General features: G+C 58.7%; 1 protein-coding gene across 1 annotated transcript; it reads left to right on the top strand.

Annotated features, from left to right (window-relative positions):
• Positions 1 to 3275: 3275 nt before the first annotated feature.
• On the top strand, positions 3276 to 12643 carry CHMP1A (charged multivesicular body protein 1A). Its single transcript, XM_017513953.2, has 7 exons — positions 3276 to 3471; positions 6438 to 6457; positions 7583 to 7660; positions 8915 to 9061; positions 9922 to 10050; positions 10494 to 10681; positions 11102 to 12643. The coding sequence occupies exons 1-7, from the start codon at positions 3465 to 3467 to the stop codon at positions 11121 to 11123; spliced, it is 591 nt and encodes a 196-aa protein (XP_017369442.1). The 5' UTR covers positions 3276 to 3464; the 3' UTR covers positions 11124 to 12643.
• The last annotated feature ends 3281 nt before the right edge of the window (positions 12644 to 15924 follow it).

The following is a 15924-nucleotide window of genomic DNA, read 5'->3' as shown; positions in this document are numbered from 1 at the left end:
CTGATGCTGGTTGCCCAAGATGCACGGCCCAAGCTGTGAAGACTCAAGATTCCAGCCAGAGCATGGAATCGCTGATGGCTTGTTCACTCGTAAGTATGGTTCCTGGTTTGGAAGTGCTGCGGGGCCAGGACTGCTAACTACAGGGCTTCCCAGGTTCAGGTTCAGGTTCAGGTTGGAAAGCATTTCTATCACTCCCCAAGTGCCCTGTGTTCGGTCGTGGCCAGCTCCCATCTCTGCTAAGTGTGTCTTTTCTGGCCATTTCATCTAAAGGGAATTGCAATACGGCTCATCCTTTCTCTGGCTATTCTCAGTGTCCCATCTTGGTGGCTCCTTTACAGTGTGGCAACGGAGTGAGTAGCCTGCTGCTGTCAGTCAGCCTGTTACTGAACATGTACACGTCATTCAGCACATCACTGTGTGAACACACACACTTCACTCACTCAGCCCGTCACTGCATGCAGAACACACACACTTAACTCACTCAGCCCGTCACCGAGTAGAGAACATACACACTTCACTCACTCATCCCATCACTGCGTGGAGAATACACAGACTTCACTCAGCCAGTCATGTATACAGAACACACACACCTCACTCACTCAGCCCGTCACCGCATGGAGAACACGCACACCTCACTCACTCAGCCCGTCACTGCGTGGAGAACACGCACGCTTCACCCACTCAGCCCGTCACTGCGTGGGGAACACGCACGCTTCACCCACTCAGCCCGTCACTGCGTGGGGAACACGCACGCTTCACCCACTCAGCCCGTCAGTGTGTGGAGAATGGGCACACTTCATCGTCCCTCCTGAAACTCTGTCCTCATTCTTGCTCTGCAGTTTTCCCTTCAGGTGCACCTTCCTCTCCCCACCCCGTGGAGTGACAAACACTGCTGGGGCCCTTCCCTACGTGTGCTGCTGGCAGAGGTCCTGCCCGTTTCTGAGCTTCACAGCTCCCTCCAACCCCTGGTGAACCTGCAAAGTTGAGTGCATCCTTGAGAGGCCGGGCAGGCCAAGTCTTCCTGGGAAGGTTTCCTTGCTAACATAAGGCAAAGACCAACGCCTCCTGGAGTAGACGCAGGCCTGCCTGCATGTGGGAGCTGTACAGTCATCAGGGGCTGTGGAGGAGGACATCCCTGACACTGAGGGTAGCAGAAAGGAGACCTGCATAGCCCTTGATGTCACCGCTGTGCTAATGAGCAAGGCACCCCAGAAACCCTGCCTCTGACCCTTCATTTGTGACACATTAAATCCCTGCCTTAAAGCTCATTTTAGTTGGCTGTTCTGTAACTTTCAGCTAAAAGCACCCTGAGACAGGTAGCATTTTCCAAACTGCCATCTTAGGGTGATGCATTTCTGCAGACTTCCACCCTCCAGTGAGGGGTTCCGAAGCTGGGGATTCAAATCCATGCCTTTCTTCCAAGTCCAAGGCCTGGTGCCTCTTCCCTCCAGCGCTTTATCCCACAAGCCTGCCAGTCTGAACCAGCCCAGGCCCAGATCCTCTGCCTAGTGGGCCAGTCATCCCTGCCATTCTTTCTTGTCTGACCCATGAGGGGTTCGCTCCTGTCATGAAATGGAAACAACTCTTCCTGGCACAGGCCCCGAATCTCCTAACGGCAGGCTCTAAGGGTTCTGGAATTCCTGCTGCACGGCCTTGCTGGTTCCCAGCAGACCACAGCAAGAGGCCTCTGAAGGGACCACCCTCCTGGGAACTTGCCCCCGACTGGCAGGCACAGGGCCCATCATGCTGCCCTTGCTTTATTTTTATCTATTCATTTTTTGCAGAGACAAGTTCTCACTATGGTGCCCAAGCTGGTCTTGAACTCCTGCGCTCAAAAGATCCTCCCGCCTCCGCCTCCCAAGTAGCTGGGTCAACAGGTGTGAACCACCGAGCCTGGCAGCACCTGCTGTTTTTTTTTTTTTTTGAGATGGGATCTCGCTCTGTCCCCCAGGCTGGAATGCAATGGTGCCATCTCGGCTCACTGCAAGCTCCACCTCCACGGTTCAAGTGATTCTCCCTCAGCCTCCCAGCTGAGATTACGGGCGCCTGCCACCATGCCCAGCTAACTTTTTTGTCTTTGTAGTAGAGACGAGGTTTCACCATCTTGGTCAGGCTGGTTTTGAACTCCTGACCTCAGGTGATCTACCCGCCTCAGCCTGCCAAAGTGCTGCGATTACAGGCCTGAGCTACCGCACCCGGCCACCCTGTGTTCTTGAAAACATTTCACAGAATATTTGACAGTTCGAGCTCCACAACCCATGTGCCGAAGCTGCCGGGAAACTCTATTCTAGCTCCCCCTTCCTTGCGGGCCTCGCTTCCCCGCACACCGGGGGCCTGGTCGCAGCCGGCCGTCGCACGGGGTCCACGTGCTCGCTCATCCTGCGTGGCGTGTTCGCGCCAGCGCGCTCCGAGCGCCAGCCCCGGGCTGGGACGGCTTCCCACGCTCCGCCCCCGCGCGCGGACACCGCCGCGGCCCTCCAGCGCCTGGGAAGCCCGTATGGCCCGGGACTCGCCTTCACGACCCACGGACGCTGGGCCTCCCCCCACACGGCGCCCCCAACTCAAACAGCCGCGCCCTGGGCGCCCGAGCCTGCGGCGCGCGGTCACCGGCGGGTCTCGGGGCCGCCGCCCGCGCTCCGCTCCCTCCCGGCGCGTCCTACCTGCCGGCGCAGCCGCGCGCGGCGGGTGCCGGGCGGTCCCGGGCCCCGGGTGCAGGCCGTCCGCAGGCCGCTCCGGCCCCCGCTCCGCCTGCCGGGGTTCCCGGGCCGGCGTCTCCGTCCCCCGCTCCGCCGCCTGGGGAGCGGGACAGCTGGGCGGCGCCATCTTCGGCTCCTCACCTGAAACGCAGGACCGCCCGTTAGGGCCGGGACTTACGAATCCGGGACGGCGGGGCCCGTCGTCGTCAGGCGCCCGCCCGGCTCCAGAACCAGCTTCCACGTCTCGAGCGCTCCGTTTCCGTCACCGCCTCGGGCGGGAAAACCCTCCACGCGCCGTGGTCGGCGGACTCGGGTCAGGAACGGTCCGCGCTCGCGCCGCCCCGCCCAGCCCCGCCCCGGGCCGCGCCGAGGGGCGGAGAGGCGGGGAGCCCGGCGCCGGCGCCCCTTTACCTTTCCGGGGTTTCTCTTTGCTTTTGGAAAGGCCCATAACCGCGCTCACCGCCCCCGCGGGCGCAGGTATGGGTCCCCGCGCCTCAGCGGCCGCGCAGGGGGAGCGACTCACAGAGGGCCCGGCGTCCGCGGCGCGCGTCACCATGGCAACCGCGCGCAGCGTAGCCCAGCCCCGCCCCTCCCGCGGGGCCCGCCGCATCCTCTCGCGAGAGCAGCCCGTGCGACCGGAAGCGGGGCGGTGACCCCGGAAGTCCCCGGCGGGCGCAGCTTGGTCGGTTCGATCGCCGCCGGGACCTGACGCCACCCGGAGTTCGCGTCCCCTCCCCGTCTCCGAGCGTTGCTCCTATCATTGTGGTCATGGACGGTAAGAGGTCGCGGCCGCCCTCGGGAATCGCGCGCGGGGCGGGGCCGGTTCTCCCACTGGCGCGGGCTCCGCCCACCTGGGGCCGCGGGCGGGGCTCGGGAAGGCTCCCGGGCCTGGTCCCTCGATGCCCTACCGGGAACCCCTATCCTGGCGCCTCGACTACCGCCCCGGGACCCCTTCCTCCGGGCCTCGACCCTCGATCCCCGACCCGGACCCCTTCTCCCGGGCCTCGCCCCCGCCCACCGACCTGGAACCCTTCCCCCGGGCCTCGACTCCCGATCCCCGACCCGGGACCCCTTCCCCGGGGCCTTGACCACCGACCCCGGACCCCTTCTCCTAGGCCTCGATCCCCGACCGGAACCCCTGCTCCTGGGCCTCGACCACCGACCGGGACCCCTTCCCCGATCCCCAACCCACAACCCGGGATCCTTCTCCCCGGGACCCCTTACCCCGGATCTCGACCCCTGACCACCGACCCAAGACCCTTACCCCTGTCGACTGCTCCCCTTCCCCTGACCCCGGCACTCCTCAGCATCAGGCACCGTTCCCCACCAGTTTGGGACAGGGAACTGGCAGCATGCCTGTTCAGCCTTTTGGGCCCTGGAATGTCGGGTCAGAGGGCACAAGAAAAAGTGACAGTTGCATCCCCTGGCCCCAAACAGCATCACGACAAATCAGAAGAGCTCAGACAAAAACTGATCCCTAAGTGCCAGGCCCTGCTCACAGCACTCTTTGTCATAGGACCTGTCAGCCTCCATTCTGCAGACGGGGATCCTGCTCCCTAGCAGGAGCCAGTGTGGGGCAAGCAGCTCCAGGCAGTGGGATGCCCTGGTCCTGACCTTCTCCACCTGAGGCCTGCTCTGTGCTCAGGGATACCAAAGAACAGGAGGAATCCTGAAAAAATGAAGTATTACGTTTGTTGAAACGTTGATGGGCGGGCGTGATAGGCAGACTTTTAAAAATACTTTTTGAACTTTGAAAAGCTATAGTACCACCGTGTCATCATCATCAAGGAAATGTGTACAAATTTTCTACAAATTGCCTCAGAGAGAAGATGAAAGATAGCCTTTACCTCCCCTCACAAAAAAATATGCTGGCTACTCCGGGTGCAGTGGCTCACGCCTGTAATCCCAGCACTTTGGGAGGCTGAGGTAGTTGAATCACCTGAGGTCAGGAGTTTGAGACCAGCCTGGCCAACATGGTAAAACCCTGTCTCTACTAAAAATACAAAAATTAGCTGGGCGTGGTGGCAGGCACCTGTAATCCCAGCTACTCTGGAGGCTGAGGCAGGAGAAACACTTGAACCCAGGAGGGACAGGTTGCAGTGAGCCAAGATCATGCCACCGCACTCCAGCCTGGGTAACAGAGCGAGACTCTCTGGGGGGGGGGTGGGGGTGGAGCTGGCTTTTCCATCTACAGCTCACTCAGCAATTTTGAGGGGACTTTTCTCAAGCGTATGTCAAATTTCGCCCTAACTGGGTTTTTGTGCTGCCATAGACATGGCTGGAGGAGAAAGCTGAGGTGGAGAGGGGCACACTCCCCAGCACCCTGCAGTGAGTTGGATGGGAAGGCCCGCCTGGCCTGCATTGTGCACCTGGGTCGGGTTGGCTGTTTCCCAGAGTCACAGATCACCTTGGCCTTGAAAACACCTGCACTGATAAAGGACAGATTGAACTTGGCCTTGACCATACCTGCCTTCACAGGTGATAGACTGAACCTTGCACAGAGCTCATTGGAATAGCAGGAGGTCTCAGCTTGGAGCTTTGATTTGCATTTGTGAATGCTTAGTCACCTCATTCTTTTGACAGGTTCCACTTCCTCATTCTGGAATGTGTGGTAAAAGCCCTTCCAGGAATCAGGTATTAGGGTCACTCTCCAAATTTAGCAGTTGAATGAACTGAGATCAATCCTACTTTTTAAAAACCATTTTTTTCATCCCAGCTACTCTGGAGGCTGAGGCAGGAGAATTGCTTGAACCCAGGAGGCGGAGGTTGTAGTGAGCGGGAGATCACGCCACTGCTCTCCAGCCTGGGCAACAGAGTGAGATGGAGCGCAGTGGCGCGATCTTGGCTCACTGCAACCTCCACCTCCCGGGTCCAAGCAATTCTCTGCCTCGGCCTCCTGAGTGGCTGGGATTACAGGCGCCTGCCACCATGCCCGGCTAATTTTTGTATCTTTAGCAGAGACGGGGTTTTACCATCTTGGCCAGGCTGGTCTTGAACCCCTGACCTCGTGATCTACTCGCCTCAGCCTGCCAAAGTGCTGAGATTAAAGGTATGAGCCACCACGCCTGGCCAAACATTTTTTTCTAATATCTCGAACTCCTGACCTCAAGTGATCGGCCTGCCTCGGCCTCCCAAAGTGCTGTGATTACAGGCTTGAGCCACCATGCCTGGTGGAAATCAGCTCTTCGATGCCTAAGAGTTAGTACCTTGCTATTTGTATCCATTTATCTTTGGGGAGAAAAAGTCTATAAAAAGTAGACTATCAGGTACGCAACTTTTAAATTGGCCCAGGCTGCCGTGAAACCCCTGGCCTCAAGTGATGCACTGGCCTTGGCCCCCCAGAGTGCTGGGATTACAGGTGAACTTTTAAATTGGGAAAGAATCCCAAGGCTCTTAGCAAAGTTGCATTAATTCTAAACCTCCGTCTTGGGGATTCTAACCATGGCCGTGGCCTCCTCTGTCCTCACCTGACCCTTTGAGATTGTCTGGTGCCATCCTCAGGTTCCCAGCAAGGAAATGGATAGGGAGGGTCTGCATTTGCTGGCCCTGTGTTAGCAAGGGGTCAGGGCTGGCACACTAACCTGTGTTCTGCCTCCCCTGTTTGGGGACTCCCTGCAGACCCCAGGTGGGTGTGTCTGTGTATGTAGCTCCTGGTATCTAGAAGGGTCCTCAAGAGTCCTGTTTGCTAGAAGTGTAACGTCTCATTCCCAAATCCTGAAACCATTCCCTCTTTCTTTGCAGATACCCTGTTCCAGTTGAAGGTAGGTACTGAATGTCTGCTCATCCCGCTCTGCTCTGGTGAAGACAGAGTCTAAGCTGCACTCACTCAGAGCCACAGACACAGTTGGGCAGATTATCTGACGGTTGAGTGACCACTACACAGGGTTCAGACTGCTGACCAAGGAGGGGATTATTGAGCCGAGCTGGCTTGGTGACATATTAGCTCTCTTCTGGTCTCAGGCCAAGTGGGGGCAGATCCTTAGGCTTGCCTGTGAAAGACCAAGTGTTATCTTTAAGAAAGACAACTTGGGAATCATGCCCTGGATGTTCTGCTGGGCACTTCTTAACACTTAAATGTGGACTCATCATTTGAGATCATTTGAAGGAGAGCTTTCTGAGTATTCCTCCTATGTGGGTGGTGGTTCCAGGGCAGGCTTCTGTGCATTTCCCGGGCACGAGCTCCTGGCTGCTCCGCCGTGGCCAGCTTTATCTTGCCTTGTCGCTGGTTCTAAGCTCCTGATGCAGCTTTGGGGTGTTCTCCCATCACAGTGGACCTGTCAGATGCCACTGGGGACAGGCCTGCTGTGTCCTGAGCCCTGAGGTGCCATGGGAGGCAGGGCTGCCCAGGACCAGGGCAGGTGGCTCCAGGTGGGTTTCCAGAGACCCTGTTTCCCTGTGGTGCCGGCAGAGCAGTGAGGTCCCAGAAACTGTGTGGGTTGCCCAGCAACCCGCTGCATACCCAGCGTTCGTCGTTCAAGGTAGTACTTTCGGGTGCGTCTTCACCTGGAATTCTATTATGACGTGGTGGTAGCCTGAGAGGAGTTTTTTGAGTCTTTCTTCTACATTGAAAAGCCATCCACAAGCAGGAGTCGAGACCAGAGTGAGACGCTTCTGACCCTTCCGCTCGGAGGCGGCCTTGGGTGGGGTGTTCACGGAGAGGACAGACACTGGAGGCCAGACAGAGCCTGAGGCAGAGCAGGCAGCGTCCGCCTTGAGCTGCTGCCATCTCTTGCTGCCCGCAGCCTTCATGCCATCCCTGCCATGTGCCGGGCCCAGGCTGGCTGATGGGTGCTTAGGAAACTGCATGGTGCAGGTGTGGGTATGGAGAGCAGGGGCTGGGGGCTGGGCTCCGCACGTCTGACCCAGAGCACTGGGTTTCTGCTCAGTTCACAGCGAAGCAGCTGGAGAAGCTGGCCAAGAAGGCGGAGAAGGACTCCAAGGCGGAGCAGGCCAAAGTGAAGAAGGTGAGGCCGGGGGCCTGAGGGCCATGACCCTCCTGGGTCTTCTTCTGTCCTTCTCTGCCCTTATTTTTGTTTCTTGTTTTGTTTTGATGCCTTTTGGGGAGAGGCAGGGCACTTTCTACATCATGATTTAATCCTCACCATGATTTCTTTTTTTTGAGAGGGAGTCTCGCTCTGCTGCCCAGGCTGGAGTGCAGTGGTGCCATCTCATCTCACTGCAGCCTCCACCTCCCGGGTCCAGGAGATTCTCATGCCTCGGCCTCACGAGTAGCTGGGATTACAGGCTTGCACCCATCTAATCTTGGTTCTTGTAGACAGGGTTTTGCCATGTTGGCCAGGCCAGTCTTGAACTCTTGGCCTCAAATGATGCTCCCACCTTGGCCTCCCAAAGTGCCGGGATTACAGGCATGAGCCACCGTGCCTGGCTCATCCTATCATTTTTAGCTCTCTTCTGCTATGGAGCTGGTACCTTGGGCATCAGGATCTGGACAGAGGTATGATGCCCCCACCCCCATGGGTGGGACAGGGCTGGAGGCTCACAGGGGTTCCCTCCCCATGATGGACAGGGCAGAAGGAAAGGTGGGTAGGCCATGCACGGTGCTATGGAGGTCGAGGCAGGTGGATCACCTGAGGTCAGGAGTTTGAGACCAGCCTGGCCAACGTGGTTAATCCCCGTCTCTACTAAAATTTCAAAAATTAGCCAGGCATGGTGGCGTGCACCTGTAGTCCCAACTACTTGGGAGGCTGAGGCAGGAGAATGGCTTGAACCCAGGAGGCGGAGGTTACAGTGAGCCAAGATCGCACCATTGCATTCCAGCCTGGGCCACAGAGTGAGACTCCATCTCCAAAAAAACAAAAATAAAAAATAAAGGAAGTTGGGATCTTGTGCAGTTCTTAAAACTTTGCCTAATGGGTGAAGTCCGTCCCAGGGTATTGGACTTCGGTAACTCTTCACCCACAGCCAGGCTCCCAGGCAGAAAGGAGCTGGAGAGCTGCCTCCCACAGGCTCTGAGTGCCGGCCGTGTGCTATGCCCCGTGGAGTGCTGGGGGCCGGGGGAGCAGAAGCCTGCATGGGGGGCTGGGCTGGGGCCTGGGCATCTGCCTTTTTAGCTCAGACGTTTCTAGTGAAGACATGGGAGAGGACTGGGGAGACCCACCCACTGTGGCCAGTGGTGTCCGGGAGAGCTCACCCCTGGGCTGCTGGCTGTAGGCACAGGCACCACCAAGTTCTTCCAGCCGTTTTTCCCCGGGTTTCAGGCCCTTCAGCAGAAAAATGTAGAGTGCGCCCGTGTGTATGCCGAGAACGCCATCCGCAAGAAGAACGAAGGTGTGAACTGGCTTCGAATGGCGTCCCGCGTAGACGCGGTGGCCTCCAAGGTGCAGACAGCTGTGACCATGAAGGGGGTGAGTGCTGGGACCTGGTGCCCGAGGGGCGGCCTCTGCTGGCTGAGGCAGGGATGGTCTGGATCTGGGGAAGCTCAGAGTTGAAGGACACTGATCAGCATGGGTTAGGAAATGCCAGCAGAGACGCAGGTGAGGCTGCACCTGAGCTTGCAGTGATACCCCAGGAAGGGCCTCCTCATAGGCCTTGGGCTTTTTTTTTTTTTAGTATGTTTTTTTAGAGACTGTCCTGCTCTGTCACCCAGGCTGGAGTGCAGTGGTGCAGTTACAGCCCACTGCAGCCTGAACCCCTGGGCTGAAGTGATCCTCCTGCCTCAGCCTCCCAAGTAGCGGGGACCATAGGCATCAACCACCATGCCTGGCTGATTTTTCATTTTTTTGTAGAGACAGGGTCTCTATGTTGGCCAGACTGGTGTCAAAACTGGCCTCAAGCAATTCTCCTACCTCGGCCTCCCAAAGTGCTGGAATTAGGGGGTGAGCCACTCACTGCGCCTGGCCAGGCCTCGGACTTGGCAACCTCCCACAAGATGCAGGGCCTGCATGGCCGGGCTCATCTGCTGGGGCAGGGGACGTCACAGCGGGGCCTTAGCTCTGTTGAGGGCATTTCCTTCACACAGTGAGTGGGCCAGCAGAGCACAGCGGTCCTGAAGATCCCACAGCGGCACCCGTTTCTCCGGGGACCCTGCACTGGGTCTCCTCGGCCTTTTCCGTTTCCTTACGGGTGTCTCCTTAGGACCCGGATGATGGCTCAGCCCAGAGCTGCAGTTTGTGGGTTGGGGTTGGGACGCCCCAGCTCTCCCCTCCTGGTGTGTGAGCTCCGCCTGCCTTTCATCCTGTTCCTCCTGCACCCTCTCCTGTCTCAGGTGACCAAGAACATGGCCCAGGTGACCAAAGCCCTGGACAAGGCCCTGAGCACCATGGACCTGCAGAAGGTCTCCACGGTGATGGACAGGTTTGAGCAGCAGGTGCAGAACCTGGACGTCCACACGTCGGTATGTAGCCACCTGTCCTCAGGGATATGGCCAGGGACAAGGAGGCGCAGCTCATGGGAGGGTGGCTCGCAGGTGGACATGCCGTCTCTGCACACGTGTGGTGGCTCCCTGAGTCACCAAGCATCGTCTGTGCTGGGCCCTGCCAGGACCCTGAGAGGTGGTAGGGGCAGGGCAGCAGGAGCCTGCTGCAGGCACCTGACTCCTTGTGGGGAGCTCAGACGGCAAACAAGCATGCAGAGGGGCAGAAGGGTGTTCACCGAGGCCGCAGTCACGGCGCGCCCAGAGGCCGGGGTGGGGTGTAGCGGCAGGAAGCTGAGACAGAGTCACTGAGAGAACAGGACAAGAAGGTGGCTGTGGGAGGGGATGAAAAGTGTGGTCGGGCCGTCGTGAGGCTGTGTGGGGCTCCGTGGGCCTCTGTGTCCAGAGCATGCCCCTGTCCCCAGGTGATGGAGGACTCCATGAGCTCGGCCACCACCCTGACCACGCCGCAGGAGCAGGTGGACAGCCTCATCGTGCAGATTGCCGAGGAGAACGGCCTGGAAGTGCTGGACCAGCTCAGCCAGCTGCCCGAGGGCGCCTCTGCTGTGGGCGAGACCTCTGTGCGCAGCCAGGAAGACCAGCTGTCCCGGAGGTAGGTCTGTCCCAGAGATGCTGTGTCACCAGCCCCATACTCTGGAGCTGTGGGACGGGAGAGGGTTGTGGGTCAGAGGCCAGAGGAGAGCTTGGACCGAGGCTCCAATCTGAGCGCACCGATCTGGACTTGGGCCCCAGCCATGGCCACCCCCGCGCCAAGCCACCCCACTGCTGCCTGTCCTGCTCTGGCTGGCGTGAGACATGGCACTCACACACGTGTCTGCAGCACGCCCTTCCTCATGGAACAGGTACGAGTGGGACAGTGCATGTCACTCATGTCAGGACAGCTCGAAAAGCTGGCACTGAGGAGGAATCGGGCCGCTGCACTCCAGATGGAGGAGGCGCCTCACTGGGAGCACCCGGGGGTCAGAGGCCGCCCTTCCCTGGCCGTGACCCAAGTCCTGTTGCTGGTTTCCAGGTTGGCCGCCTTGAGGAACTAGCTGCGCCCTGCCGCGGCACCGCCTCTGCCCTGCGATGCGCTGGAAGGCTCCCGTCCTCTCCCCACCGCGTCTTGCCTTTGTGCTGACCCTGCAGAGCTGCGGCCGACAGCCACGGCTCCTCTCACCGCCAGGCCTGGGCGGCCTCAGGCTGTTCCTGTTCTTCTAGGTTGGGCGGTGGGTCTGTGTCCTGGTGTTGAGTTTCTGCAAATTTGTGGGAGTGATTTCTGTGACTCTGGGCCGACAGCGGGGAGGCCAGGAGGGGCCACTGCAGGGGCTTCAGACTCTGGGGTGGCAGGCGTGTGGCTTGTCAGCCAGAGGGGTCAGGGCTGCCTTGTTGCCAAGCAACTCCTGGGGGCCACTCCGCACCCCTCAGCAGGCAGGAGGCCCCACCGTGTGGACAGACGCAGCCCAAGGAGCCACCACAGGCCTGTGTGTGCTGGAGGCCATCAGTGCCACCCATGCCGACCCCGCCTCCTCCATCATTCCAGGCACTGGGTCTCGGCTGCCCCTACCAGCTGGCTGAGCCCCCGGCCTGTTCTCAGCTCCCTCGGTTCCCTCAGTTCCTAAAGCTGCCCCGTGCCCAGTCTGTGGAGACAGAACCATCACCCAGATCCAGATCCACGCGTGCCCACCCTGTGGCGTTCACTCTCACGTGGCTGCTGCGTCCGGAGGTGCCTTTGGCCCCGTGGTCTGTGCTGTGTCTCCTCGGCAGGAGCCTGTCCCAGGCTGGCCAGCTGCAGTCCCAGCAGGTGCTCCTCCCGGGGGGCAGCCTGCTTCTCTTGGACGACCTTTCCCTATGTCCCCCTCTACCATCTCTCTCCACAAGTGGGTGCCTCCCCTGACTGTACCCCAACTGCCTTCCCAGCGTGGAAGCCAGGGCAGCTGGTGGGGGGAGCCCAGGAGAGCTGTCTTTAGCCGGGCTGGACTGGGGCTGCTTTGAGGAAAAGCCGCTCCTGTGCCCTGAGGAGCCGCCAGCAGCACTCATGGATGGACTTGCTGAGCAGGCGTTGGGCACGGCCTGTATCTGTTCCATTTCCTAATGTTTACTTTGTTGTCTTGAGGCTTCCAGGATTTTTTCTTTTTCTTTTTTTTGCCAAAGTAGAAAAGGCAGGTGGTGGGCGGCTGGCAGGGAGCCTGGGTCCCACCCCTCAGTCCTGCCCGCCCCCCGCCGCCTTCACTGAGGCAGCAGTGGTCTTGTGGCTCCTACGTGCACAAACGTGGAGACCCTGACTTGCGCTCACTGAGCTTGGTTTTCTTTTCAGAACTTGGGAGCCCCCGGGGAGGGTCTAGTGTTGGCAGATCCTGGATGTGGGGGTCGGGGTACTGCCTGGCTGTGGTTCCTCCAGCCTCCCCACAGTGACCCCTGGTGTTGGGAGAACGTCCTTCTATCCATCAAGGGTAACAGCCTTGAGGAGGGCGGGGGCTGCCTCAGCCTGTCCCCTTGGGCACCGAGGACAGGGGCTGTTTACCCTTTTCCTCGAATGCTGTTGTAAATAAACACGTGGGTCCCTGGAAACGTTCTCAAACTTAGCTTTGGAGCTTTGTGTGAGCCCCTGGAGTGGTCCTTTCCCCTGCTGAGGAGACCAAGGAGGGGCAGCTGGAGTGTCCACTGTGGGGGTGGGCGGACAGGCAATGCTCATTCTCAGGCCCGCCCCAACCAGCAGGCAGAACCCCCCATTATTTCAAGTTCTCTTTGAAACTTACCTAACAGTTGTACAGTATGTGGTCTATGCACTGGCCGGACACCACGCTGCCCTGACCATCTCTGGTCCGACGTCCCATGTTGCGTGTCCTCGTGCTGCTGCCTCCAATCTGGGACAGTTCCTTTTTCATCTTTCATGACCAGAATGGTTTGAAACTGCTGGCCGCTGTTTTGCAGAATGTTCTCAGCTTGAGGGATGCAGTTTTCACGTGATGTGGTAGAGGTCTTCCTGACTGCTGGTGGCAGGGGCCGTGGCATCCCTGTGTCTTGGTGCTGGTGACTGTGCCCTTCACCACTGGGTGCAGTGGCATCCCCAGCCTTCTCCACTGTGAAGTTGGCATTTTCCCTTTTCATTTATTTTTTATTTTGGAGACGGAGTCTTGCTCTTATCGCCCAGGCTGGAGTGCAGTGGCGTGATCTTGGCTCACTGTAACCTTTGCCTCCCGGGTTCAAGCGATTCTCCTGCCTTGGCCTCCTGAGTAGCCAAGATTACAGGTGCCTGCCACCACACCCAGCTAATTTTAGTAGAGATAGGGTTTCTACGTGTTGGCCAGGCTGGTCTCAAACTCCTGGCCTCAGGTGATCCGTCTGCCTCGACCTCCAAAGTGCTGGGATTGCAGGTGTGTGCCACTGCGCTGTGCGTCATTTTCCTGTTTTAATTAATGTGCCTTGTGGGAAGATCCTGACCACTCTGCAGGCCTCAACCCGCTTTCCCTGTTATGTCCATTGACTCAAAACGGCTGTGATTTTCTTGAGGATTCTAGGCAGGACCCTCCCCACTCCCTCCATGTTTCTCATCCGTCTGGACCTGTCTGTGTTCACTGCGTGGGTTACAGTGGCTGCTGGTGCCTACTTTGTGGCTCAGTACATAGTATCTCACTCAGGAGACTGAGGTCAGCTTCCCTCCCACCCTGGCAGTCTCTGAGCGTGGCCTGGCCCAGCACTGCAGGAGGCTCTTGGCTCATCTTGGTGCTTGTTGCCCCAGCCCTGAGGATCAGCCACTTCTCCAGGAAGCTCCGATTCCTTTCAGTGGGGAATGGTGTTTAGAAAACCAGGATCTGGAGGCCGGGTGCAGGAGCTCACGCCTGTAATCCCAGCACTTTGGGAGGCTAAGGTGGGAGGGCTTTGGAGAGCGGCCTAGGCAGCATAGTGAGACGCCCATCTCTACCAAGTAGTAGCCAGGCATGATGGCGTGGGCCTGTGGACTCAGCTACTTGGGCAGCTGGTACAGGAGGTTTGCTTGCCACTGGGAGGTTGTGGCTGTAGTGACTTAGGATTACACCACTACACTCCAGCCTGGGTGACAGAGGGAGACCCTGTCTCAAAAAAAAAAAAAACCAACCAGGAAACCAAGACATGGGTACGAAGCGTGGGCCTCAGTGCTGTGTGCTGCTGCCTGGAGCTCCACAGCCCACGGCTAAGAGGCGTCCACGGCTGCCCCGGTGCAGTGCCGCAGCCACGAGTTCACACCGTCTGTGGAATGTGGTCCAGCCTGCCCCCCGCTGCAGCCTCTCTGAAAATCTGACTCTCGCATACTCACCTTTCTGCTCATCTGTGCACAGAGTCATGTCAGAATTGCCAGGCACACTTCCCAGGAACAGCATTTGCGTGTGGCTGGAGCGCTGCCGTCACCCTTTCAGAGTGGCTGTGTCACACTGTACACTCACAGGTTTGAGTCCAGTAATAAATAAGGTGCCCCATGCTGATAGGTCTTTGTTACTATTTTTGGGTGTGAAACGTCACTGGATGTACAGCGAGCGGATTGCATCCCTGCCCCTCAGGTCCAGCCACAGGGCCAGCCTGCCGCTCCCAGGCTCATGGTTCCTGGAGCTCCAGGGCTTCCCAGAGAGGGAGGGCCCAGAGGAGTGGAGCTTGGGGTCTGCCTGCACCCCATGATGGGGTTCTTCACCATGGGGAGTCTCCAGCCCCTGTGCCTCTGTGTCACCTCTTACCGGAGGGCTGGGCGCTCTCCTTCACAGCCTCCTCTGGAAAGGTCTGCACTTCCAACTTGAGGCTGGACTCAGGACGCACGAACACGGACCTCGCCGAGGGAAGGACTCCGGTAACCAGGTGCGCTCCTGGGGGGCAGCTAAGGTGCTGTCTTTCTAGACGCTTTGGTGTGAATTTGATGTGGTTAGGATTGTTTTCAGGCTAGGATTAAAGCCCTTCTCACGAGAAAATACTGTCAACAAAGTCAGGTGTGATACTCCTGCAGTCTGCCAAGGACTCCAGTCCCAGATGGAATACACCAGGCAGGGGGGGAAGGACAGAGATTGTGGATAAGAGGATCCCAGGGGATCAGCACGTGTCCCTTCTGGAGAGCCACCTTTGGGGGCTGCCGCTCTGTGGGAGGGCATGATTGCGGGAACCCCTGCACCTTGACTCAGGGTATGTTGCTGAGGCCTGGCCAGTGGAAAGTGAAGCCTCCCAATAGCTCCCGGGGGCCCAGCCTGCACCCCCAATGCTGTGGTCACCTCTCCCCAGCCTTCTCCCTGCGAAGTCAGATCTGTAAGGTACCTGGGACCTGGGGCTTCACATTTCCACCCTAACAGAAGCTGTGGGAGCATGGGGGCTGTGTGGGCAGTTCCTCACCCCCAGGGCCCTCCAGGGCAGGACAGCAGCATTGGGGGTCTGGTCTTGCCCTGTGATCACCTCAAGACGAGCCGGTGGGGGCCCTCATGGGAAGGCACTGAGCCCCATTGGCCACCTAGGAGGACCCAATGCTGCGCAGCTCACACCTGGGCCACATCTGTCCCTGCGGTTCGCCTGGTTCTGCTGCTCAAGGTATCAGGCCCCTGGGGCCAGACTCATTCAGACCCTGCCTCCCCATTTACCAAAAGAGACCGGGCCAGGCACAGTGGCTCACACCTGTTATCCCAGCACGTTGGGAGGCTGAAGAGAGCAGATCACCTAAGGTCAGGGGTTCAAGACCAGCCTGGCCAACTGAGTGAAACCTCCATCTCTACTGAAATTAGCTGGGGGTAGTGGCGTACATCTGTAGTCTCAGCTACTCAGGAGGCCGAAGCAAGAGAATCTGTTCAACCTGGGAGGCGGAGCTTGCAGTGAGCCAAGATCATGCCACTGCACGCCAGACTCAGT

Source organism: Cebus imitator, unplaced genomic scaffold (assembly GCF_001604975.1).
Source record: "Cebus imitator isolate Cc_AM_T3 unplaced genomic scaffold, Cebus_imitator-1.0 Scaffold509, whole genome shotgun sequence".
NCBI lineage: Eukaryota > Metazoa > Chordata > Mammalia > Primates > Cebidae > Cebus > Cebus imitator.
This window is presented reverse-complemented; position numbering and strand designations above follow the sequence as displayed.

Coding starts and splice junctions, on each gene's coding strand:
- CHMP1A (XM_017513953.2), top strand. Junction 7,661..8,914: donor AGCAGGCCAAAGTGAAGAAG/GTGAGGCCGGGG, acceptor CCCGGGTTTCAG/GCCCTTCAGCAGAAAAATGT. Junction 10,682..11,101: donor GAAGACCAGCTGTCCCGGAG/GTAGGTCTGTCC, acceptor GCTGGTTTCCAG/GTTGGCCGCCTTGAGGAACT.